The sequence below is a fragment of the Schistocerca cancellata genome, chromosome 5 (genome assembly GCF_023864275.1).
Source record: "Schistocerca cancellata isolate TAMUIC-IGC-003103 chromosome 5, iqSchCanc2.1, whole genome shotgun sequence".
In the NCBI taxonomy this organism is placed as follows: Eukaryota; Metazoa; Arthropoda; class Insecta; order Orthoptera; family Acrididae; genus Schistocerca; species Schistocerca cancellata.
Window position 1 is genome coordinate 520,578,872 of NC_064630.1, and position 24,893 is coordinate 520,603,764.

A 24,893-nucleotide genomic window follows, 5' to 3' on the forward strand; every position below is an offset into this window, starting at 1 on the left:
GTTGACTGTTTTCGACGAAATGCAAAAAGATTTGTGAAATTGCTGCTAATTTGTCTATTTTCTTTCTTTCCACCTGATCATCTGGATTGTCAAATCGTAATGCAGACAATAAAAACAGAAATCTTTCTCTGCTAACAGTGCATCTGAAAACATCTCTGCCTGTTCCATTGGTTGCAAACAAGCTGTAAACAGACACGTTCCCCGACTTGAAAATGGCTGAATACACTAATAGACCAATTAGAGCCTTCAATTCAATGATATCAACATCTTGTAGATACGATAAGCGATCGTTAGCATAATGTGCTCTAAGCTTAGATATTTTCAGATTTGTCCATTGAATGATTTCGTCTAGAATGTCTGGTGTAAGGAACAGTTTCCATACCTCCAAAACAGCAGGGTTTTCTCCAAGACTTTTCGCCATCGGTCGCAGTCCAGGAAGCTGCAAGACAATGTTGTGTTGCCTTGTTCTTACGTTAGCTGGTGGCTGCTTTTTTCTCCATTGAAAACATCTGTTCTTACCGAAGAAGTAAGCTCCATTGTCATCAGCTGTCACATCTTCATCACTTTCAGTTTCCTGCTCTGAATTAGTGTCGTGATCTGAACTGAATATTGCACTTGCGAGCCCTATCAGCACCAGAGTGTTGTGAATAGAGCTCTGTAAACTGAGCATGTTGGAATTCCAAAACCACTCACTGGTGATACAAATGCCTTAATAGGAAAATGTGGTTCCAAAACAATAAACCTGGACTATGCAACAGTAGAAGGAAGTCATTTGGTTCGAGCAGTGGAAGAAAGTCATTTGGTTTGATGAGTCTTGTTACAAATTGTTTCCAACTTCTGGCCGAGTTTATGTCTGGCTTATGCCATCCCAAGCCTACAATACAGACTGCTTGCTGTCAAGAGTGAAACATGTTGAGGGTTCAGTGATGATTTGGGCAGCTATATCATGATATTCCATGGGCCCCATGCTTACTCTGCGAGGTCACATTACTGCCAAACCGAGCGAGGTGGCGCAGTGGTTATCATACTGGACTCGCATTCAGGAGGATGACAGTTCAAACCCACATCCGGCCATCCTGATTTAAGTTTCCCATGATTTCCCTAAATCACTTCAGGCAAATGCTGGGATGGTTCCTTTGAAAGGGCATAGCCGAGTTCCTTCACCATCCTTCCCTAATCTGATGGGATTGGTGACTTCACTGTTTGGTCCCTTCCCCCAAATCAACCAACCAGCCATTAGTGCCAAGGATTATGTGACCATTTTGGCACACACACACACACACACACACACACACACACACACAATTTCTCTGGCCGCTGTGCAGTTCCACAGTGGCCAGAGACAGTGGTTGTGTGTGTGTAAGTTGTGCTAGTGTGAATGTGTGTGTGTTTTCTACTTCAGAAGAAGGCTTTTAGGCAACTCAACATCTCCTCTATTTTCTGGGGATCCTTCTCAGAATAGTGATGTTATTCCAGTGTGGAATTTCCGTTGTCTGGGAATAATGAACAAGACAAGAGCTATGATCTTCGATACAAAACTGAAGAAAAAGCTATGTAGAGAAGCAGTGCTCACAGCTAAATATCTCATCAACATGAGCACAACTGTTAATCAAAATGCTACACCTGCTGATTTGTGGTTGGGAGAAGAGCAGATCTGCCAAGCTCTCAAACTTCTGGGTCAAGTTTTTTTGTCAAAAATCTAGGTCACATGAAGAAACTAGATAAAAGAAGTACACCATACATTTTTGTTCATTATGCTCCAAATGACTAAAGGTATTTGTTGCACAAAGAAGAAATGTTGTTGCATTGAGAGATGTGAATTTGAACATGGTATGACAAAAGAAACTGTACAGAAAACCTTGTTATTGGTGAAATACCAAATGACATTAACAATCAAGTAAATGAAATTCAAGATCAAGAAAATGAAGAAGAAGAAAATAAAAAAAGGAAGAGGATGCAGTGAAGAAAGAAGAAACTGCAATTTCAGGGATGGAACCAATTTGAAGAACCCTTTAAAACATGAAGATTATCTAACAGAACTATTTTCATATGAATGTATTAATGATACAGATAAAGAAAACTGGATAAAAGCAATAGAAAAAGAAAAGAAATAACATAAACAGAATGATATATGGAAGTTGGTGAATCCAAGAGAGGCAATAGGAAACAAAATCTTGACAAGCAGATGGCTCTTTAAAGTCAAAGATGATGATCATTGTAAGGCCAGCCTGGTTGTCAGAGGTTGTCATCAGAAAATGATATAGATTTCAAGGAATTACTCAGTCCAGTAGCAGATATCTATTCACTAAGACTGTTGTTTGTTCTGATAACAGAGAAAAAAATCCATATAAATGTGTTTAATTTTAAACAGTCTCTGTCTATGGGAAACTGGATGAAGAGATATCTGAAGAATACAAAGAAGATGGAAAAAATTATGTTTTCAAGAAAGCTCTGTATGGACTTCAACAAGTCCCATCCAGATGGAATAAAACTCTGACAGGTTTCCTTAAATGGAAGAATTAATTGAGTTGATGCCACATCAGTGCATATCTAAAGAGGTAACTGAAGAAATGCACATGGCTCCACATGTTGAATATGGTATCTTAACAGGGAAAAACTCAGAGATAACTTGAAAACATAATGAAGAAACTTAGGAAAGTTTTGAAATATCTGTTGCAGAAAACCCAGATACCTACATAAGGATACTAATAATGAAGATAGAAAAATGAATATTTCTACATCAGGTATATGAGAACAGAACTGGAACAATTCAATATGACTGACTTCAATGCCATGAATGCACCTTTAGTTCCAGAGGGGAAGAGAAGTTAAGAAAATAAAGGACAAACACGAAGTTTCTTATCATGCAATCACAGGAAGCCTTTTGTATTTGTCTTGTAAAAACATACCATATACTGGATTTACAATCAATTATAAGCTGGCGTCACAGAAGACCCAATGAAAACAGATTACCAAAATGTCAAAATAATTCTGAGATAGCTACAACATTCCAAGAATTATGGCCTTTTCTATAAGAAGAAATAAGATGAAGGTGACAGTATTCACCTAAATGTCTACTGTGATGCTGATTATGTAAAAGACTTAAGAGACATGAAGTATACAAATGCATACATTAGTCTTTATAACGATGCTCATATAGTTGGTGTTCCAAGAAAGACAGTGCAATACCTACTTCATCAACTGGAGGAGAATACATTCCAGCAGCAGAATGCACTTAAGAAATAAAACACATCAAGAACCTACTACAAGATCCAGAAGGGAGAGACATACATTCTTCAGGTAGACAGTTCCTTCTCTCTGTGATCTGGAGCCATGTTTACAGTTATCGCAAATTCAGATTCCATAGCAGTATTTTAATCATAAGCTAATAAGCTGACCTATCTGTTTTCTGTGAAAACTGACTTTCTGGAAGAAAACAAAGCAGCTCATTGAGTATACAATTTTTGTTTATAAATGTACATGATGAGAAAGAATATGTATGGAAGAAACAATTTTTCCAGTCATTTCAATAGTCAGCTATCGTAGTTCCAACTGATTGCAAGAAAGGAAACAAAACCACACATATTCACAGCAAAGCAAATCACAGCCTTTTCATTCTTGCAGTCAGTTTCAACAGAAAACCTCAACATTTTTGTTGAAAAAAATATATGGGCTCCACTACGAATGACTAGTAGAGTGTTCTGTAAAAATTTGAAGTAAATTGGTCAAGAACTTTTCAAGACTTTTGCTAACAACATTTCCCTATTAAGTGTTGTATATACATCCTGCATCCATCCAAATGTTTATTAGAGTAATGTGTAATAGTATCTAGTTTAAGTGGTGTGCATATTATAGTATTGGAAATAAAGAGAACACAGAGAAGTAAGGAACACAGCATCCAACTACACTTCTGAAAACATTTCATCAATAACTGTCTTCAAATTCATCAACTTACTGCTCAAAAAGTAAAGCCAGAAAATTCTTGCAGACTTTTCTGATTTCTTCTTTCAACTGGAACTTTCAAAAATTAGCTTATGTAAAGATTTAAGGGCTTTAACCAGGGCAGAGGTTCTACTCTCTCTCTCTCTCTCTCTCTCTCTCTCTCTCTTTTTTTTTTTTTTTTTTTTGCCTATCCTCATCATCACTAGATATTTTATTAGTACGTTTCACTCTTCACAACATTCCACAACAGCCTGCATGAATCTACAACAACATCACAAAATTAATGTGTAGTTAAACCTGGCACTGTGAGTTCCAATTCAGCATTCCACATTTTAAGTTCTTTTCTCTGTGAGAGTTTCTGTTTCGTCAGATATTTCTCCTTTTGTTTCAACATTTAAATTTTTTTCCTGGCATCATCTTGCTATTGCTAACTGCTGTTAAAATGTGTATCCTTGTTTAGATCGTAAATTCACGCACCCACACATTGCAAAATCATCACAGGCAAAACAGTGTACAGGATGGTTCCTGGTAAATGTCGTAGATTAGACAGAAAAAAGAAAAAACTAAGTCATCACTCGCTCAGTTGGTCACGGAAAATTTTTTTAGGAAAAATGGTTCATACTATCACATTAACTGTCTATTGCTTTCAAAGTTACAAACTGTAATAATGAACAGTACGCTGCAACCTGCATCTTCTCCATGAACATAATTCCTCCATGAACATAGAAAAAAATACTCTGCAATATTCAGCTCCTTCAGGATTGTCACTAGTCTTATCGACAGGAAAACTTTAACTCTCCAATCTGAATCTCACATACATGTCTAGTGATTTCAAAGCAGACACCACAATTACCATTATGAGAAGACTATTACTAATCATAATCTGTTGTTAACATACTTTGCAGAAGTAGCCTTCAGTGGGTGCCACTGGCTATTAATGTATAAATTGACTTGTTCAACATCCTGAATGCTTTCCTTCATGATGGAATTAATGAATCATGATTGGTGAATGAACAAATAAATGAAGATGACATCCAACAGTTTTACAATCTTCTTTTTAGTTATTTTCTCTTTCTTCCCCTCCTTCAATTTACATATAGTTTTACAATCATCTCTGTGCATGACTGCATACAGCATTGAGTTACACTACCATTTAGAATATTATGCCATGCCATTACTAAGTATTTAATCTAGTAAATCATTTGCTTTAGATGTAATGCAATAAAGGTACACTTTTTACACTATATTCCTCTCTCTAACTTACAGGTAAAGGAAACACAGACAGTCATTCTTACAATTCTTGATGTCCAACCTCGAGAATCAAGTGGAGCAGAAGGAAAATCCAGTGATGAAATAATATTTGAACTTGCAGATGCAATAAGAGGACAAATTCGGAAGAAGTTGGATCCAGATGAAATTCACCCATCTCTTCTTGTAGTATGTTCAGAATCTTTTGAAATATATTTCTATTTTAAATTATCACAGATTAAACAGGTTCAGAATATTTTATTTTAAAACAGTTTCTTAGATGGTCACAAAATATGAATACAAAACTCAGATATGAATACTTTTAAGTATAATCATAAAATGTTAATCATTTCATAGCAACAAATTATTCTTTCACCATGTTTTAACAAATTTACTTGGGAACTAATGAGTTTCTGTGTTTCCTCCCCTCCAGACAATGTTTATGCATAATAAAAACATAGTGAAAGCAAAGTATACTATTTTAGGAAATAATGTAAAAAGACCTTTTCAAAAAAAGTTTGTCAACAGCAGAGCAGCAACTGGTTTATTGTAGGTACAGCTCAATGTTTGATCCTAGTCTGGTGATGTTTTCTAATGCAGTGTTGCTAGATCAAGAATTCTGAATCAAGTATGAGTTAGTCATTATGTTTCATCTACCTATGAAATTTAATAAGCCCTGATAACAAGACTGTGATTGTGATGACCCCATAATTTACACACACCCTTTTGCATCCAGAAAAGAAATGGAGAAATAATACGATGCTGGCTTCTTTGTTGCTGCTACTACTAATGTTACCTGGAATTCAGCGACTTTTATTGTGTTTCATTGTGGGGATGACCAGTTTGGTTTTGATCTCATGACATTTCTCCTGACCACAATCATTTTCCAGATAACGTATTACAATATGAAATACATCGGCATGTTAACACCAGCTTCCTGCATTTTTGTGCCTAGGAGGCTCTTAAATAACTTTCAGTGCAGGGTCAGATACAATTTCCCACTTGACAATCTTAATGTTCTTAAGGTGATGTGTTTAAATTTTTTTTTATTTTGTGTGTGTGTGTGTGTGTGTGTGTGTGTGTGTGTGTGTGTGAGTGAGAGAGAGAGAGAGAGAGAGAGAGAGAGAGAGAGAGATCGCACGGGAGGGGGGGGTAGCAAGAATATACAAGTAGAAGTACTCATTTGACATATATCAAATATAAAGAAGAACTGCCCTTTTTTTATCAATAATTGTCGTTTCTTATCACTAATATAACTGACAAATATTTTTCATAATTATGGAATGCACTTTGTAGTCTCTTGTAACTTTTTGGAGACCCAACAACTTCTCAGTAGGAATCAGCACAAATTCTGCAACCAGTGATCAAGTAAAAATCTGCACTACTACACAGTTTTTATAGCTGGAAGTTGCGACCTCCTAGACTTTCATTACTTGGTTCAGTACTACAGAATCCCCTTAGATTGTCTGGGGTCCACTACACATCATAGGTTGCTGCCAAGGTATCTGACTGTGTGTGGAGTACACACATAGTCTTTTTTAGATCAGAAAACCTTCCATCGAGCCCAGAGAGTAATAGATGTGGAAGACATCAAGGTATTAGTGTAAGAACCAAACAAATGGCCTGTGCGGGTGAGAATATTGCAGATGAGAATATTAAAATCCTACTTGTCAATTTTCAATGCATTCACAACAAAGTTCCAAAAACTGAAGCATTTCTGAAGAGCAGTAGTGCTTACATAATATGAGGCACATATTACTGGCTTAAACCGACAACTGAGAACAGTGAGAGTTTTGGGGTAAATTTAGGAGTGTATCAAAAGGATAGGGTAAGGGGAAATACAAAGTGCTGCATTTGCACAACCAAAATAGAAAGTATGAGTATATGCAAGATTGTTTGGGCAAGACTCAGTGCCAAAAGTAGCCTTGGCAGTGATATCGACATCCCCCACCCCCTCTTTCTCTTCCTCCCTCCCTCCCTCTTGCTCCCTGTCATCTCCTTCCCTCCCTCCCTCGCCACCTCTCACCTCCTTTTCCACTGCTTTCTCCTTCTCTCTTCCCTTCCTGTCTCGCTCTTCATGTCCACTTTCCTCTCCTTTCCTCCTCTCCCTTTCCATCCTCTCTCTATCTCTCAAATGCTCTACCTCCTAAATTCCTTTGTCATGCAGCTGCTGCAACCTATGTTGAAAGATCTGTCTCACTCTATTCCACTACCCCTTCTGTGGCTTATACAGCCTTCTCTATCCCCTCCCCACTTCCTTTGTATAATTAACAATGTAGAATGAATTATTTTACATTCATATGTAAACAAGGCTATATGCTGACCAATGGCATTTATTTTTAATACTGGCTTGAGTTAATAATTTCACATGGCACCTTTTACACATAACAAAAATAGAAATTTTCTATGGAACAGATGAAGTTGACATGGAGAAATTTTTCAGTTTGTTTTTGAATTTAATTTAGCTGGGTGTCAAACATTTTATGTCATTGGGTAAGTGATCAAAACTTTCAGTGACAGCATTGTGCACCTTTTTTGTGCTACAGACAACTTTAATGTGGAGTACTGAATGTCATTTCTTTCTTCTAGTTTGTAATAATGTGCATCATTGTTTTTTGTGGACTGTAGTAGATTTCTTCCAACACATTTCATGAAGGAATAAATATTCTGCAAGGCAATAGTCAAAATGCCTAACACCTTAAAACAGAGGTCTACAAGATGATTAGTGAGTGAGCAGCACATATTATTCTTACAGCATGTGTTTGATCAATGAAGACTTTCTTCCTTAAAGATGAGTTACCCCACAATTTTATTCCTTGTGACACTACTAAATGAATGTATGCTAATTATGTCAACTAACTGGTTTGTCTCTCTCCAAGATTTGCAATGAATCGAAGTGCAAATGCAGCTACACTAAGCTGTTTCAGGAGTTCCAAAATGTGTGTATCTCAATTTAACAAATTAACTCCACCTGCACTGGGTGGATGTTTTGCTTCCAGGCAAGTCACACGGTGTTACGTGTGAGGCTCTGAAATGGCTACCAGTAGGCTGACAGCATCAGGCAGAAGGCTTTGCTGTGGCCACTGGCAGGCCCATGGCAGTCAACATGTTAAATTCTCATCATTATGGACACTAAAAATTTTGAAGTTTGCACTCTAGTTATTATTTCCTCACCATGTGTTACACTTATCACCAGTGTCATGTACCTAGAGGTGCAGAACTGAATATGTTGTGTCTGTTTGAAGTTTAGAGTGAAACCATTTGCAGAAAATCACTCAATAAAACTTTTAAGAAAATTTTCAGTATTTCTTCTGTTGCTATGTGTTATGTCTAGATTGATTACAATGTTAGGGTCATCCACAAAAAGAGCTAATTCTAGTGTCATCTGCAAAAAGAACTAATTCCGCTTATTGTAGATTAGACATAAGGTTATTTACATACATGAGAAACATTAGTGGACCTAAGGCAGAGCCTTGTACAACCCCGTAAGTGATTTCTCCCCAGTCAGATGAAGCTCCCCTGCTTACATTGGGTGAATTATGATGTATAACTTTCTACATTCTTTTAGTTAGATATAACATTATCTACTGATTGACTATACCATAAGTTCTATAAAGCCTTGGTTTAAACAGGAGAATATTGTGATTCACTCAGTAAAGTGCTATAGGAATCACGGAAAATACAAACTGGTGATATTTTGCTATTTAGTGCTTGTAAACCCTGGTGAATGGATTTGTAAATGGCATCCTCGTTGAGCATTTCTTCTGAAATCCAAACTGTGATACAACGAGGATTTTATTGCTGCTAAGGTGGATTACTATTCAATGATACATTACCTTTTCAAAAATTCTGGAAAATGATGTTGATAGTGAAACAGGTTAGTAGTTACTGACATCTCACCTTGACACCTCACCTGTTACCTTTATTACAGAGCGGTTTAACAATGGCATATTTCTCCCTTAAAAGATGCCAGTAGTTAACAATGCACAACATGTTACAGGAAGGACAGTGCATTTTGTTTGATACCACGTCTTTAGTACTCTGTTGGAAAATATTTTTGAGTGAATATGTAATTTTCTTGATTTCTGAAGGAGAATTGGATGAGACTGAATTTCATGTAACTCACTTGTTCAACATACTCTTTAAGTTCTCTTCAAGAAATGATTATTAAACATATTTGCTGCCTGTGACTAGTCATTTATAGCCCATTCATTAAAATTAATACTGATGTACACCTGTTCTGTGAATTGATGTCCTGTCTCTTTGTTTTTCTAAATTCCACAGAGCTTTAAGTCTGTTGTCAGAATTACTGACTTCTGACATAATGTGTATGTTCCTTGATTTTTAAAACTTTTCTTAGTAACTTTGTGTAATTTTTGTAGTCTGTAACTACTGGAGGATCTTTTTTCTTCTAACCAACAGATACAATTCCCTTTTCCTGCCACAAGACATTTCAACCCCTCTCGTGATCCATATTTTATATATCTGTTTAGTGTCCTTTCTTGTTAGCTTATGTGGAAAACTAATTTCAAATAATGATACGAATTTATCACTGAATAAATTAAATTTTATGTCAGCATTTTGTTCATTATGCATTTCATACTAGATCATTTCTTGTAAACCACTCTTACAAATGTTTGTCCTAGAATCATTACTTATTCTTACTGATTTCAACTGAGAAGTATCAATGGAGAGTGTACAAAAATATAGAAACAACAAAACACAACACACATCCATGTATAACATAGAATATGAAAACTGTTGGCACTCAAAACAGTTTTCATTAATCTTGGAATGGATAAATACAGGTCTTGTATGACTTTCAAGGGAATTATAATGGAAATTGAGGTGGATAGTGATCCTGCACCCTTCTCTCCAAAGTAGACCACAAAGGCTCAACAATGTTGAGGAGTCATGACTGCGGTGGCCCTAGCATATATGACAATTTATTCTGATGCTTATAAAACCAGTACCGGATGATGTGAGCTGCATCAGCATGGACCCTGTCATCTTCGAACACAGCATCACCATTGGGAAACAAATATTGTAGCATGGGATGACCGGATCTGCCAAAATGGTCACATAATCCTTGGCACTAATGGCTGGTTGGTTGATTTGGGGGAAGGGACCAAACAGTGAAGTCACCAATCCCATCAGATTAGGGAAGGATGGTGAAGGAACTCGGCCATGCCCTTTCAAAGGAACCATCCCAGCATTTGCCTGAAGTGATTTAGGGAAATCATGGGAAACTTAAATCAGGATGGCCGGATGTGGGTTTGAACTGTCATCCTCCTGAATGCGAGTCCAGTATGATAACCACTGCGCCACCTCGCTCGGTTTGGCAGTAATGTGACCTCGCAGAGTAAGCATGGGGCCCATGGAATATCATGATATAGCTGCCCAAATCATCACTGAACCCTCAACATGTTTCACTCTTGACAGCAAGCAGTCTGTATTGTAGGCTTGGGATGGCATAAGCCAGACATAAACTCGGCCAGAAGTTGGAAACAATGTGAAACAAGACTCATCAAACCAAATGACTTTCTTCCACTGCTCGAACCAAATGACTTCCTCCTACTGTTCCATAGCCCAGGTTTATTGTTTTGGAACCACATTTTCCTATTAAGGCATTTGTATCACCAGTGAGTGGTTTTGGAATTCCAACATGCTCAGTTTACAGAGCTCTATTCACAACACTCTGGTGCTGATAGGCTCGCAAGTGCAATATTCAGTTCTGCAGTGACTTTTGCAACTGCTGTCCTCTTATTTGTAGTCAAATCCTCTTCAATGGCAGCCTGTCACAATCAATCAACACACATTTTCTGCATTGTGACTGCATTGATCTTTTCCCACTTTTCCTGTATGCAGAGTAAATCTTCACTATGGTGTCTCTTGAAACACCAAACAGTTCAGCCACATCTGTTATGGAAGAACCCACCATACAAGTACAAATAGTTTGCTCACATTCGAATTTACTCAGCTCGAACAAAATGCACTCACACTTCTCTGACCACAACTGACATTTTAAGTTTATTGAGGCCATTGCACAGGTGCTATCTGCAGGCTTTGACAGCATCTGCATTTATGTTCAAGCATGCATGTCTCACAGTGTTTGTATATTATTGTCAAAGCCCTGAATTCTGTAAGGACTAACATACGCATCCTAACTAAGAGTGCGTCTTGATCAGAGAAAGTGTTTGCTGCTGGGTATACAGCTATTTTCTTGTTTTTAGTTTCATCAAAGAAAACATTGTCAATTAGGTCCTACTGCCTTCATACATCCAATTAGAAATAATTACTGAGATCAAATGTAGGATTCAAATAAGATTTCCAGAGCATTTTTCCTGTCATAATCCTTTAGAAAATCAACACACTGATATCACCACAGACTATTAATTGCTTGCTGCTATCTGTTGTTTTTGTTGCGGTCTTCAGTTAGAAGACTGGTGTAGCAATGCAAGCGGTACTCAAATTTGTAATAAAAGTCAGTAAATCACTCAACGGACAGTATTTTTAAGTACAGGTATTCTGTTCATTCCAAGCAAGTGTCGATTCATGATGTCATCGTCCAGACACGAGTTGACTGTAATCTGAATCTGTTTTAGCAAACTAAAAGTTTCTCTCAGGTGATAAATTTTATTGATTATGAAATACAAGTTCTTGAAGTTTATTCAGAATCGGAAATGTTTAATTAGTAATTGCATGGCATAATTCATCTGTTTAATATAAAAGTGTTTTGATATCTGTATGCATGAAAAAAAGTGTGAATTTACGTGCGGCTTGCACTCTGAGACAAGGTATCACTTAAGAGTGCAAAAGTGTGCATGTACAGTTTGTTGAACTGTGCGGTGAATTTTATTTTTATGACTTTGACTCAGACGGAGAGAAATCCAACCCCAGTTAGACTTTATGTGAGATCACGTTATTACAAAAGAGTCGTTTAGCTCATTAGGGAAAACTGAAACTTGCACGCCTGATTTAAAATATGTTACACACCAGTGCGTAATCATAAAACACATACAATATTTGCCAATGCAGTTGGACTTAATGCCCAAGTTGGAAGTTAATTTTGACACAAGTACTGATTTTGACAAACATGAACCAATAGTTTACTTAAAATATTGAGGTTCAGTTCTAATTGAGACACGTAACGCCATGTTGATTACGTTGCATTGCAATACTTTAATGCAGCTTAAGTAATTTATCAGAGCGATTTGTGACACACTAAGTCCAATTACACACACAAAATGTTGCAGTTGACTGCGTGAGAGTATGAGAGTGTTTTTATTTCCATAAATGCCAATAAATTGGCAGTTTCAAAATTTAAATCATCAACTGTTGCATAACATCATTGTATCACTACAGAACTTATTATATCATGTCTCTTCATCAAGAGATCTCAAAAAGCTGGGACAAACAAGGAAAAACAAAAAGATGACTAAAAGAAGAGGCATAGGTAAATATTTGGCGCTGCAACATGGGGCCTGAAAAGGATATACTAATAACTTCAGGCCCAAGGCACAAGCTTCAACCCATAGGAAAGGATAAGTACTCATAGCTAATGTGACATACTGGCAGGTATGAGTAGGATAGACACACGCTCATGCTCATCAATTAAGGTTAATTGCAGAATGTGGTGCCACACAACATGGCACTACACAAAACTGGTGCTAATAGCATAGGCACATAGGCAACACACACGATACCGATCTGTAAGTCTATGGTATTGGTGATAAGTTGAGAAAACAGTCCCGAAACACACATGCCACAAAACACCACTGTTTCCTGCACACGTACCCCGATATCAATATGGGATATGATGACCATGCACACATACAGAGGCCACACAACAGGCTGGCATGCTCTGGATAAGATGGTCAAGCAGCTGCTGGTGTATAGCCTCCCATTCTTGCACCAGTGCCTGTCGGAGCTCCTGAAGTGTTGTAGAGGTTTGAAGATGTGCAGCGATACTTCGACTGAGAGCATCCCAGACATGCTCGATGGGATTTAGGTATGGAGAACAGGCAGGCCACTCCATTCGCCTGATATCTTTTGTTTCAAGGTTCTCCTCCATGATGGCAGCTTGGTGGGGCCATGCATTATCGTCCATCAGGAGGAAAGTAGGACCCACTGCACCCCTGAAAAGGTGGACATACTGGTGCAAAATGACGTCCCGATACACCTGACCTGTTACAGTTCCTCTGTCAAAGACATGCAGGGGTGTACGTGCACCAATCATAATCCCACCCTATACCATCAAACCATGACCTCAATCCAGGTCCCTTTCAAGGCTATTAAGAGGTTGTTACCTGGTTCCTGGTTCACGCCAGATGAAAAACTGGCGAGAGTCACTGTTCAGACTATACCTGGACTCGACCGTGAACATAACCTGGGACCACTGTTCCAATGACCATGTACTGTGTTCTTGACACCAGGCTTTATGGGCTCTCCTGTGACCAGGGGTCAGTGGAATGCACATTGTAGGTCTCTGGGCGAATAAACCATGTCTGTTCAGTCGTCTGTAGACTGTGTGTCTGGAGACAACTGTTCCAGTGGCTGAGGTAAAGTCCCAAGCAAGGCTATCTGCAGTACTCCGTGGCTGTCTGCGGGCACTAATGGTGAGATATCGGTCTTCTTGTGGTGTTGTACACAGTGGACTTCCCGTACTGTAGTGCCTGGACACATTTTCTGTCTGATGAAATTGTTGTTATAATTTTGAGATCACACTTTGTGGCACATGGAGGGCCCATGTTACAACTTGCTGTGTTTGACCAGCCTCCAGTTGCCCTAGTATTCTACCCCTCAGAACGTCATCAATATGTGTTCTTTGAGCCATTTTCAAGACACAGTCACAATTAGCATGTCTGAAAACGACTGCACACTTACTTGTTGCACCATACTCTGACATGTACCAATACACCTCTGTGTATGTGGTCATACCCCAAGGTGATTTAAACCTGTGAACTGCCCACCAGAGCGTTGTTTCACCATGTATCAGCATTATCCTTAATTTATGAGCATGAGTGTAGTATAAAAGATAGACAATAATTTTTAAACCATGTGCAGTTGGCCATATATGTTGTGAACAAACAAATCATTGTGTGTTGGATAGATATTGATATTTTAGCTGTGCATAAAATATAAGGGAAAATGTACCGCTGAACAAGGAGAGCATGAGATAATAAAACCCAGAGTTTGGATGTGATGGGTGGGGGGAGTGAAAGTGGATATAATCCTTATGAGGAGGTAACTCAGGAACCAATTATGGACCAGCTATCATATAATTTGAGTGAGGAAAATCTTGGTGAATGAGTCCCAAATGTAATAAATGTAGGACGGCAGTCACATAATTTAAGTGATAGTAATATCATTGGTGCAGAGGTGATAGTAGAAGCAGACCCAAGTACAAGTAAAAATAATAAGATACAGGAATCAATAAATACCAAAGTTACACAGGAAAATGCAAACCATACATCAAATGTTATAGAGCTTAAAGATGATATGATTATTAAATTCATGGCAAGTATGCAACATCAGTTAACTGAGAATATATGATGTTTAGACAAGAAGTTTGATACTAAATTTTATTTCCAAACTGAGAAATTCAACACCCAAATGGATTTACTCAATGAAAAATTTGACAACAAGTTAGAGTCACTTAAAGATGATAATAGACAATTAAATGAGAAATTCAATAACTTAAAAGTAGAGTGGGAAGAACGATTAAATACTAAATTCAGTGAATTAGAAATAAAAGTTTCCATGGACATGACTAACCTACGTATCGATTTTATGGATAAAATTAGTGAGATGGAGAATAAATGTGGAACTATTTCAAAGGGGCATAGTGATTTGTCAGATAAAATCTGTAACTGTGGAAGTAGTTACTTGAAGACCAATGTTCAAATTGATATGTCAGATACATCAGTGATATGTCAGAATTCAAAATAAACACTTGCAAGGGCATAGATAAATATTTAAAGGATCAAACTAAAAAATTAGATAATAATCTTTCTGAGTGGATAGAAGTTAAAAATAAGGAAATCGAAGAAAAAGTCAATACCTCTCTCGAGTTGAAACAAGCTGGGGTACTTAAGGAAAAACAGATGGCAAATGATGAACTTATCAAGCTATTTACTAGCAAGTTTCAGGCTATAAAAGATAAAGTAATTGAAGAATTACCTAAGTGGCAAAGTGAAACAAATTGTAAATTGTCAGAATTAGAACAAAAATCTTTATGAAATGTATTGACTGAAGACAACTATTCTGAAGACAGGCTTAGGAATAATAAATGCTGTAGTGAAGTAAAATGTAACTGTTGTGGGAATACACCCGATACATTTTGTGACTCTTATGGAAATGAAAATGACACTTTTGTCCAAAGAGGTTACTTGTCATCTTTAAAGGTTGAGACAAGCTTATTCTAAAGCAGACAGTTTCCTACCTTTTTGACTGAAAAAGATGACATCCATCCATCCAAAAATTAATGTAAACTTTAGTCCTGTATCAACTGAGGCATTGCAAGTAATACTTGGAATATGCCTACTTGATCTCCAGATACAAAAAAATGGTAACATATTGGCTGAAGAAAGAACAACAACATGAAGTCCAGGATTTAATAGAAAGACAGGCCACAGGCAAGCAGCAAATTCACAGTCACAACTTCCATCTAAAATAGCAGAGTGCTCCTATAGTCTTCTCCCATACATAAAACGCAGATTGAGAGTAAAGCACCTGAATTCTTTAAGAGGCCTAACACATTACTTGACATATCACAGGCCTTACATCACCTACTGGCATTGAATTGATCTAAGACAAATCTCTGGATGTACCTGTGGTGAAGAAGACACACCAGAACATACATCTGGTGATGTCCACTAATGCTGATGTTGCTGATAACTAATTGGCAGCAACTGAATCAGCATGGAAGATCCAATGTTGAGGAGATACTGCACTGTGAGACAGAATGGCAGATACTGGACAATATTTCCAACACTATCTCAAGAAAGGCTTGAGTAGTGAATTACGTCATCAGTCAGCCCCATCTGCTGTACTACAGGGTATTGTGACAGGAGATCGAGAACCAATGCAGGGAAGACAGCTGAGATCAACAGTTTGGGCAGATGAACAACCCACCCTATATAAATGACAGTCAAACAGTGAAGAAAAAAAAAGAAAAAAAGAAAAAAGAAAAAAAAACCAACAACAACAACAACGTCAGAGTGGGAACACTGACATCTGCCATATCTGACCACCTAAGGAACTAAATATGGGGTGATGTGGGTTGGCAAGGGCTACAGGGGGGGAGGAGGGGGGTACAATGGAGTGTATTAGTGTATTGTGGAATGTGGCAGACAAGAACTGGCATTATAACAGTAGTACACACAGTTAGATTTTGTAGTAAGTGTAGTTTGTATTTATGGTAGAATTAGTTACAGTAGTGGGAAGTAGTATGGTGATGGACATAATGATGTATTTTGTACAATTAGTTGTCAATGTATTGAAAAAAATATTCTTGATAGTAATAACTCGTGTAATAATGAATAAATCCTATGTTTAAATTATAGATAACAGGCTACAGTGCAATAAATAAATAAACATAAATAAATGCCACTGTAAAGGAGCATTTGAAAATGTGGTACAACATTTCAGATTTTGTTATGCTCAAGTTTTGGTATGTGCGTCAGCCATAAGTGTCTGCACACAGTCCATGGTGCCACTGACAGCATTAACATCAAAATTTCTTTGTGTTTTGTGAGAGATCTTTTCATAAGATTCTGATATGGTATTGTTTTCATAAGATTCTGATAAGTTATTCAAAGACTTCATGTATTGTCTTTTTGACAGCCAAATGCATTTTCTTCAGCATCTCTGTATCTACATCACTAAACTTAGCCACGGTTCCTCAATATGATCCCACCTAGAATCGTATATTTTTAGTCTGCCCTTAAGATACGACGTAACATGCGTCTGTATCTAGTTTACTGAACATGTGACTCTTCCTACTTGTTTTAGTGACCCTTTGTATTTTTGTAATCATTATTGATAAATTGCCTCATTGTCACTGATACCAATTTCAGTGTGGACATTATCAAAGGGGCATGACTGTTTATTGCTCTTAGATTTTATATATTTCACTCATGAGTGAACTTCCAAACTACCTATTCTGTTTAGTTCTCTGAGAGAGCACTTAGTATTGTCTGGCAGGATGTCATGTCATACACACCATATATAAAACTGTAAGAATCTGAATGGCCTCCAATGATGAGAGTATTATTGGGAACATACGTATTAGATGTTTCCTGTCAAGTTTTCAGTTACACCTAGAAGTGTGATTGGTGATTGATGAAAGGACCAAATTATGAGGGACTTTTCTTCCTCCACCTCCAACAGGCTATAAATAAAAGAAAAGTGTATAAAAGTTATTTTATTACTAAAAGTTATGCACACTTATTGTTACTTTTTGAAATAATCTTCATAATTATTGAAGCATTAGTTGTAGCTGTGAACAAGCTTTCCAATAAACTCTTCACAAAATGTTTCCACAATTGAACTGAAATGTTTCAGCACAATGTAGGAGCTGTATAGTGGATTACTGAAAATGTCCCACTGAAATTGCTCAAGGAGCTGTTGAGCTGCACCAGCACTGTCAGGAAGGGCATTGCCGTGGATCAGAACAATTCCAGAAGTCAGCATGCCTTTTTAAAAAGGCAATGAATTTCTGCTGTGCTATCCTCCTCTGGTGGCAAAAAATGAATAACAGGTCTCATATCCGGTCTCAGTTCATTGACAGCAACATTTTATGAAGAGACTATTGGAAAAAGCTGGTCCATAAGTACAACAAAAGCCTCAGTCAACATGGTGATTATGTGAAAAAAGTAACCTTAAGCGCACTTAACTTTAAGTAATATAATAATTTTTATATGTAGTTGTCATTTATTTATGGCCTGTTGGAGATTGATAAAAAAACAGCCCCCATAAAAGTCTTTGCCCACATTTGCTCCTGATTCTTGCACAAACAATTTCACAAGCTAATTCAATTTCTGTCATTGTAGATTTTAGTTTCTTGCCTACTGCAACAAATAAAGCATCTTCATTTTCTATTAGTCTGCCCTATCACTATACACCACTGTCAATTTGGGTTTTGTCCTCTTTGTGTACTTAATATGGGTCTATGATGAGGATATTGTCAGAAAGTGATTTTACATGATAAATCATGTTCAATAACTGATCTACTCAGCCAATAACTGATGAATAACTTTCATCAGTTTACCATAAACCTATTAAGTTAAAATTGAAAAAAAAATATTTTTTTAAATATTTTTTTAAATTACCTCAGTGTGTGGTAACAAATTATTTAAAAACATTAATTAAAAGAATCCAATAACCAAAACATTTGGCAATCCATGTCACATATCCAGGGTGCTCATACTGTGCTTATACTCTCATGGAAAAAAGAAATAGCAGCAACACCAGGGAGGAGTTGTGTGATAGTTATAAACGAATTTTGGTAGGTGTGTTTCTACATCTGAAAGATAATGTCTGTTCAAATGAGTGTATGAGTGGCGCTAGAAGCACATCTATGAGGATGTAAAACAGTTATGCTTTAAATCAAACAATGGAAAATCCAGGATGGAATGTAACAACATCTAGAAAAGGAAAATTGCTACACACCATATAGCTGAGATGCTGAGTCATAGAAGGCACAAAAAAAAGACAATCACAAATTAGCTTTTGGCCAATAAGGCTTTCCTCAAACATAGACAACACATACACACACGCAAATGCAACTCACACACCCATGACTGCAGTCTCAGGCAACTGAGCCATTGTGCAAGCAGCAGCACCCCAGTGCATGATGGAAGTGGCAACTGGGTGAAGGTAACGAGGAGGCTGGCACAGGGAGGGGGAGACATAGTAGGGTAGGGATGGTGGACAATGAAGTGCTACTGGAGAAGAGCGTAGGGAAGAGGTGGAGAGAAGGGAAGGGCAGCTATGTGCAGTCAGGAGGTTAGACGGGTGGGGGGTGGGGCTGTTACAGCAGGAAAGGAAAGAAGTAAAAAGACTGGGTGCAATGGTGGAATGAGGGCTCTCTAGTGCTAAATGGGTACAGGGAGGGAGGTGGACGAGTGATGACAATGACTAACAAAGGTTCAGACCATGAGGTTTTTGGGAACATAGGATATATTGCAAGGAAATTTCCTACCTATGCAATTCAGAAAAGTTGGAGTTGGGAAGGATTCAATGGCACAGGCTGAGAAGCAGTCACTGAAATGAAAGATGTCAGTTTTTATAGCGTGCTCAGCAACAGGGTGGTCCACCTGTTTCTAGGCCGCTGTTTGTCAGTGGCCATTCATGCAGACAGACAGCTTGTTTGTTTGTTGTCATTCCCACATAGAATGCAGCACAGTCATTGCAGCTTAGCTTGTAGATCACATGGCTGGTTTCCAGGTAGTCCTGCCTTTGACAGGATAAGTGAGGTTTATGACCGGAATGAAGTAGGTGGTCGTAGGAGGATGTATGGGACAGGCCTTGCATCTAGGTCTATTACAGGGGTGTGAGCCATGAGGTAAGGGGTTGGGAGCAGGGATTGTGTAGGGATGGACGAGTAAATAGTGTAAGTTCAGTGGACAGTGGAATACCACTGTGGTAGGGATGGGAAGGATAGAAGGCAGGACATTTCTCATTTCAAGTCACAATGAGAGTTAGTCGAAACCCTGGTGGAGAATGTAATTCAGTTGCTCCATTCCTAGGTGGTAGTGAGTTACGAGGGGAATGTTCCTCTGTGGCCAGATGGTAGGACTTCAGGAGGTGGTGGGGGACTGGAAAGATAAGGCCTGTGAGATTTGTTTTCATACAAAGTTGGGAGGATAACTACAGTCGGTGAAGGCTGCAGTGAGACCCTCAATATATTTCAAGAGGGATCCCTCGTCACCCGTCACTGCAGATGTGATGACCATGGGTTTCTAGGCTGTATGGAAGGGACTTCTTGGTATGGAATGGGTGGCAGCTGTTGAAGTAGAGGTATTTCTGGTGGTTAGTAGGTTTGATTTGGATGAGGTACTGATGTAACCATCTTTGAGGTGTAGGTCAACATCTAGGAAAGGTTGCTTGTTGGGCTGAGTAGAACCAGTTGAAGCAAATTGGGGAGAAGTTGTTGAGGTTCTGGAGGAATGTGGACAGGGTACCCTCACCCTCGATCCAGACAACAAAGATGTCATTGAGGAATCTGAACCAGATGGAGGTTTAGGATTCTGGGTGTTTATGAAGGATTCCTCTAGATGGCCCATGAATAGGTTGGTATGGGATGTTGCCATGTGGGTGCCCATAGTCGTACCCCAGATTTGTTTGTAGGTAATGCCTTCAAAGAAGAAGTAATTGTGGCTGAGGATATAGTTGGTAGTGTCGATTAGGAAGGAGGTTGTTTGTTTGGAATCTGTCAGGCGTTGTAAAAGGTAATGTTCAACAGCAGTAAGGGCTTGGGCATTATGGATGTTAGTAGAAAGGGAGGTGGCATCAATAGTGATGAGGGAGTGATTGGGGTGAGCATAGAAATGGTCTCTGGGGAGAGGTTCTGGGACAGGCCTAAGAAATTGAGGAGTGATTGGAGATCCTGTGGGATTTCTGGATTAAGGTCACTGTGGCAAGGTTTGTAGGTGGATGTATCTGACAGCTGGTGGAGTCTTTCTGCCAGTTAATCCTTGTGGTTCAAAACAACAGTGGTGGAGCCTTTGTCCGCAGGTAGTTTTATAAAATCAGGACCAGTTTTTAGATGGTGGAGTGTGGTTCTTTGCATGATGAGGGATTTGGGGAATGATGATTAGGCAAGATTTGAGGTTAATAAATTCTGGAAAGTTAACAGGGGGTTATTTGGGGGCAATGGGTGTGGATCACTGTTGGATAGAGGAGTGAGCTGAGTAAGGCAGAGATCAGCATTGGTCTTTGGTTGAGTCTGATTGGTATGGTTGGTAGTGAAATAGTGTCACTGTAGGGACCGGGAGAAGGAGAGAAGGTCTTTAACAAGTCCTGCATGATTGAATTTGGGTGTGGGGCAAATGGTGACGCCTTTGGAAAGGACTGGTATTTCTGTGGGGCTAAGGCTTCTGGAGGAAATGTTCATGACTGTGTTTCATGTCTGTTTAGGTTCTGGATTCTGTGTGGTGGTGGGAGGGAGTTTTGGAGGGTGGGGTAAATATAGTAGGTCTGTGAGACAGGGTTTATCAGCTGTGAGAGGATGTGGGGGAGATTTGGAGGAGGTTGTAGAGATGGTGGACAGTGGTAGGAAGTGAGCAGGGTGAGGTGGTTTTGTGCATGGAGATTTGGAGGAGGTTGTAGAGATGGTGGACAGTGGTAGGAAGTGAGCAGGGTGAGGTGGTTTTGTGCATGTTGCTTCAGTTCTTGGAGAGCAAGAGTTTCAATGTGTGTTATGGGTTCCAAGAATTTGTTATTGCATAGCCAGAGAATTTTGCAGATGGAGATAAAGTACTGCAAGGAGGTTTGGACTTGGTTGATATTGTTTTGCAGGACTGTGTTGTTGAGGTCTCAGGATTGGCGGAATATGGACAGGAGGAGGTCACTGTGGAAGGAGGGGTGGCAGCTGGAGATGCATAATTTGATGATAAGACCATTTGGGGGGTGGGGGGGGGTGGGGGAGGGGGGGGTATCCATGAGCCAAGCAACAATGCAGGAGCAGTATGTGGGACTGGGTTCTGGCTAGAGACAAGGAAATTTTTCTGTATTGGTGCAGAGTGAAGAAGCAAGGATCCATAGTGGTGGAAAAAATGTGAAAAATTATGTAAACAACATAGAATTACATCACAAAAACAAACAAAAAAAAACACAGAATTTCTTAACCTCGAACCTTGCCTCACCATCATTCCCCAAATCCGTCAACATGCAAACCAACCTTACATCTGCAGAAAGAACTACAGTCCACCATCTAAAAACTGATCCCGACCTTATAACCCTACCTGTGGACAAAGGCTGCACCACAATTGTTTTGAACCACAAGTATTAACTGGCAGAAGGGCTCTGCCAGCTGTCAGATACATCCACCTACAAACCTTGCCACAGTGAGCCCATTCCAGAAATCCAGCAGGCTCTCCAGTCACTCCTAAAATCCTTAGGCCCATCCCAGAACCTCTCTCCAGAGTCCATCTCTCTAATCACCCCTACCACTACCTGCACCCCCACCTCCTACATGCTTCCTAAAGTTCATAAACCCAACAACCCAGGATGCCCCACTGAGGCTGGTTATAGTGCCCCTACTGGGAGAATCTCTGCTCTCATAGACCAACCCCTTCAACCTATTACCCGGAACCTACCTTCCTGTATAAAAGATACCAACCATTTCCTCCACCGACTCTCCACAGTTCTTGTCCCCTTACCACACGGTGGCCTGCTCATCACTACTGATGCCACCTCCCTTTGCACTAACATCACTAATGTCCATGGCCTTACTGCTGTTGAATACTACCTTTCCCAATGGCTGATGAATTTCAAACTAATAACCTCCTTCCTAGTCGCCACTACCAACTATATCCTCACTAACATATACTTCTCCTCTGAAGGCATTACCCACAAACAAATCTGGAGTTCAGCTATGCGCATCTGTGCAGCATCATCCTATGCCAACCTATTCATGGGCCATCCTAAACACTTAGAATCCTAAATCCCTCACCTGGATGAGATTCATTATTGATGACACCTTTGCCATCTGGATGGAGGGTGAGGACACCCTATCTACATTCCTCCACAACCTCAACAACTTCTCCCCCATTTCCTTCACCTGGTTCTACTCAACCCAACAAGCCACCTTCCTAGATGTTGACCTTCACCTCAAAGATGGCTACATCACTATCTCCATCCATATCAAATCTACTAACCACGAGCAATACCTCCACTTTGACAGATGCCACCCATTCCATACCAAGAAGTCCCTTCCATACAGCCTAGCAACCCACGGTCATTGCATCTGCAGTGATGAGCGGTCCCTCTTGAATATACCTAGGGTCTCACTGAAGCCTTCATAGACCATTATTATCCTCTGAGCCTTGTACAAAAATGAATCTCACATCCCTTATGTTTCCAATCTCCCACCATCTCCCAAAGTCCCATCACTGGGCCACAGAGGAGCATTCCCCTCATAACTCACTACCACCCAGGACTGGAGCAACTGAATTACATTCTCCACCAGGGTTTCGACTACCTGACATTGTGGTTTGAAGTGAGAAATGTCTTGCCTTCTATCCTTCCCACCCCTCCCATAGCGGTATTCCGCTATCCACCGAACCTACACAATATACTGGTCCATCCCTACACAACCCCTGCCCCTAACCCCCTTCACTCTTGCCTCATACCCTTGTAATAGACCTAGATGCAAGACCTGTCCTATACATCCTCCTAACACCATCTAGTCCAGCCCAATCTCAAACATCACCTATCCCATCAATGGCAGGTCTACCTGCGAAACCAGTCATGTGATCTACAAGCTAAGCTGCAACGACTGTGCTGCATTCTATGTGGGAATGACAACCAGCAAGCTGTCTTTCTTCATGAATGGCCACCGACGAACAGTGGCCAAGAAACAAGGGGACCACCCTGTTGCTGAGTACACTGCCAAATATGATATCCTTCATTTCAATGACTACTTTACAGCCTGTGCCATATGGATCCTTCCCAACAATGCCAGCTTTTCTGAATTGCACAGGTGGGAAATTTCCCTGCAATATATATTATGTTTCCATGCCCCCCCCCCCCCCCACCTCAACCTTCATTAGACATTGTCCTCACCCATCCCGCCCCTTCACTGTTCCCAGCACTATACAGCCCTTATTCCACCATTGCACCCTGTCTTTTTACTTCTCTCCGTTCCGCTGTCCCTCCCCCCCCCCCCCCCCCACCCCAAGTCTCCACTGCTATCTGTCTAACCACCTGATTGCACATAGCTGCCCTACTCTCTCTACTATCCCTCACCCTCTCGGTGCGAGCCACCTCCTTACCCCCACCCAGTTGCCACTCCCATCATGTGCCTATCTCTAACTCCATCTCTGCTATAAGGTTTGCTTTAAGCATGCACTGTAACAGTCATGAGTGTTAGCTACCTTTGAGATTGGATGTGGTGAGTTGATGTTAGTCAAGAATACCTTTAAAGCAACAAAGATACCATTATCAACACCTCACTGAGTTTGACATATGTATTTGGACCACGAGAAGTCGGGTTTTTCTTCTGTGATGTTGTGGAAAGACTGGACAGGAATGTAGCCACTGTACATGATTTCTGGCAGTGGTGGTCAAAATAATGTAAAGAAGCCGGGCTCTGGGCAGCCACGTGGCACTACCGAGAAGGAAGACCATCGTGTTCGGTGTATGGTTGTGGTGCATCATATGATATCTGCAACAGCAATGTGAGCAGCAGTTGGCACCACATTAAAACAATGAACTGTTACAAATCAGTTACTTCAAGGATAACTGCAAACCAGACCCCTGTAATCCCCAAACCACTGCCATTTGCGACTACAGTAGTGTCAAGTGAGAGCTCGCTGGAGGGCAGGGTGGAGATCTGTCATGTTTCCTGATGAAAACTGCTTCTGCTTTCGGTGCCAGTGATGGCTGTGTGCTGGTTAAAAGTAGTCCACTTGAGGGCCTGCAACCAACTTGTCTGACTGCTAGACATACTTGACCTACACTTGGAGTTATGGTTT

General features: G+C 39.7%; 1 protein-coding gene across 1 annotated transcript in view; it reads left to right on the forward strand.

Moving 5' to 3' along the window:
• Positions 1 to 24,893, forward strand: part of LOC126188640 (dynein axonemal heavy chain 6) — a 1,044,937-nt gene that overhangs the window by 926,681 nt on the left and 93,363 nt on the right. Inside the window, exon 105 of the mRNA XM_049930241.1 lies at positions 5,209 to 5,379. Coding sequence (XP_049786198.1) covers positions 5,209 to 5,379 — 171 coding nt within the window. The remainder of the gene's footprint in view (positions 1 to 5,208; positions 5,380 to 24,893) is intronic.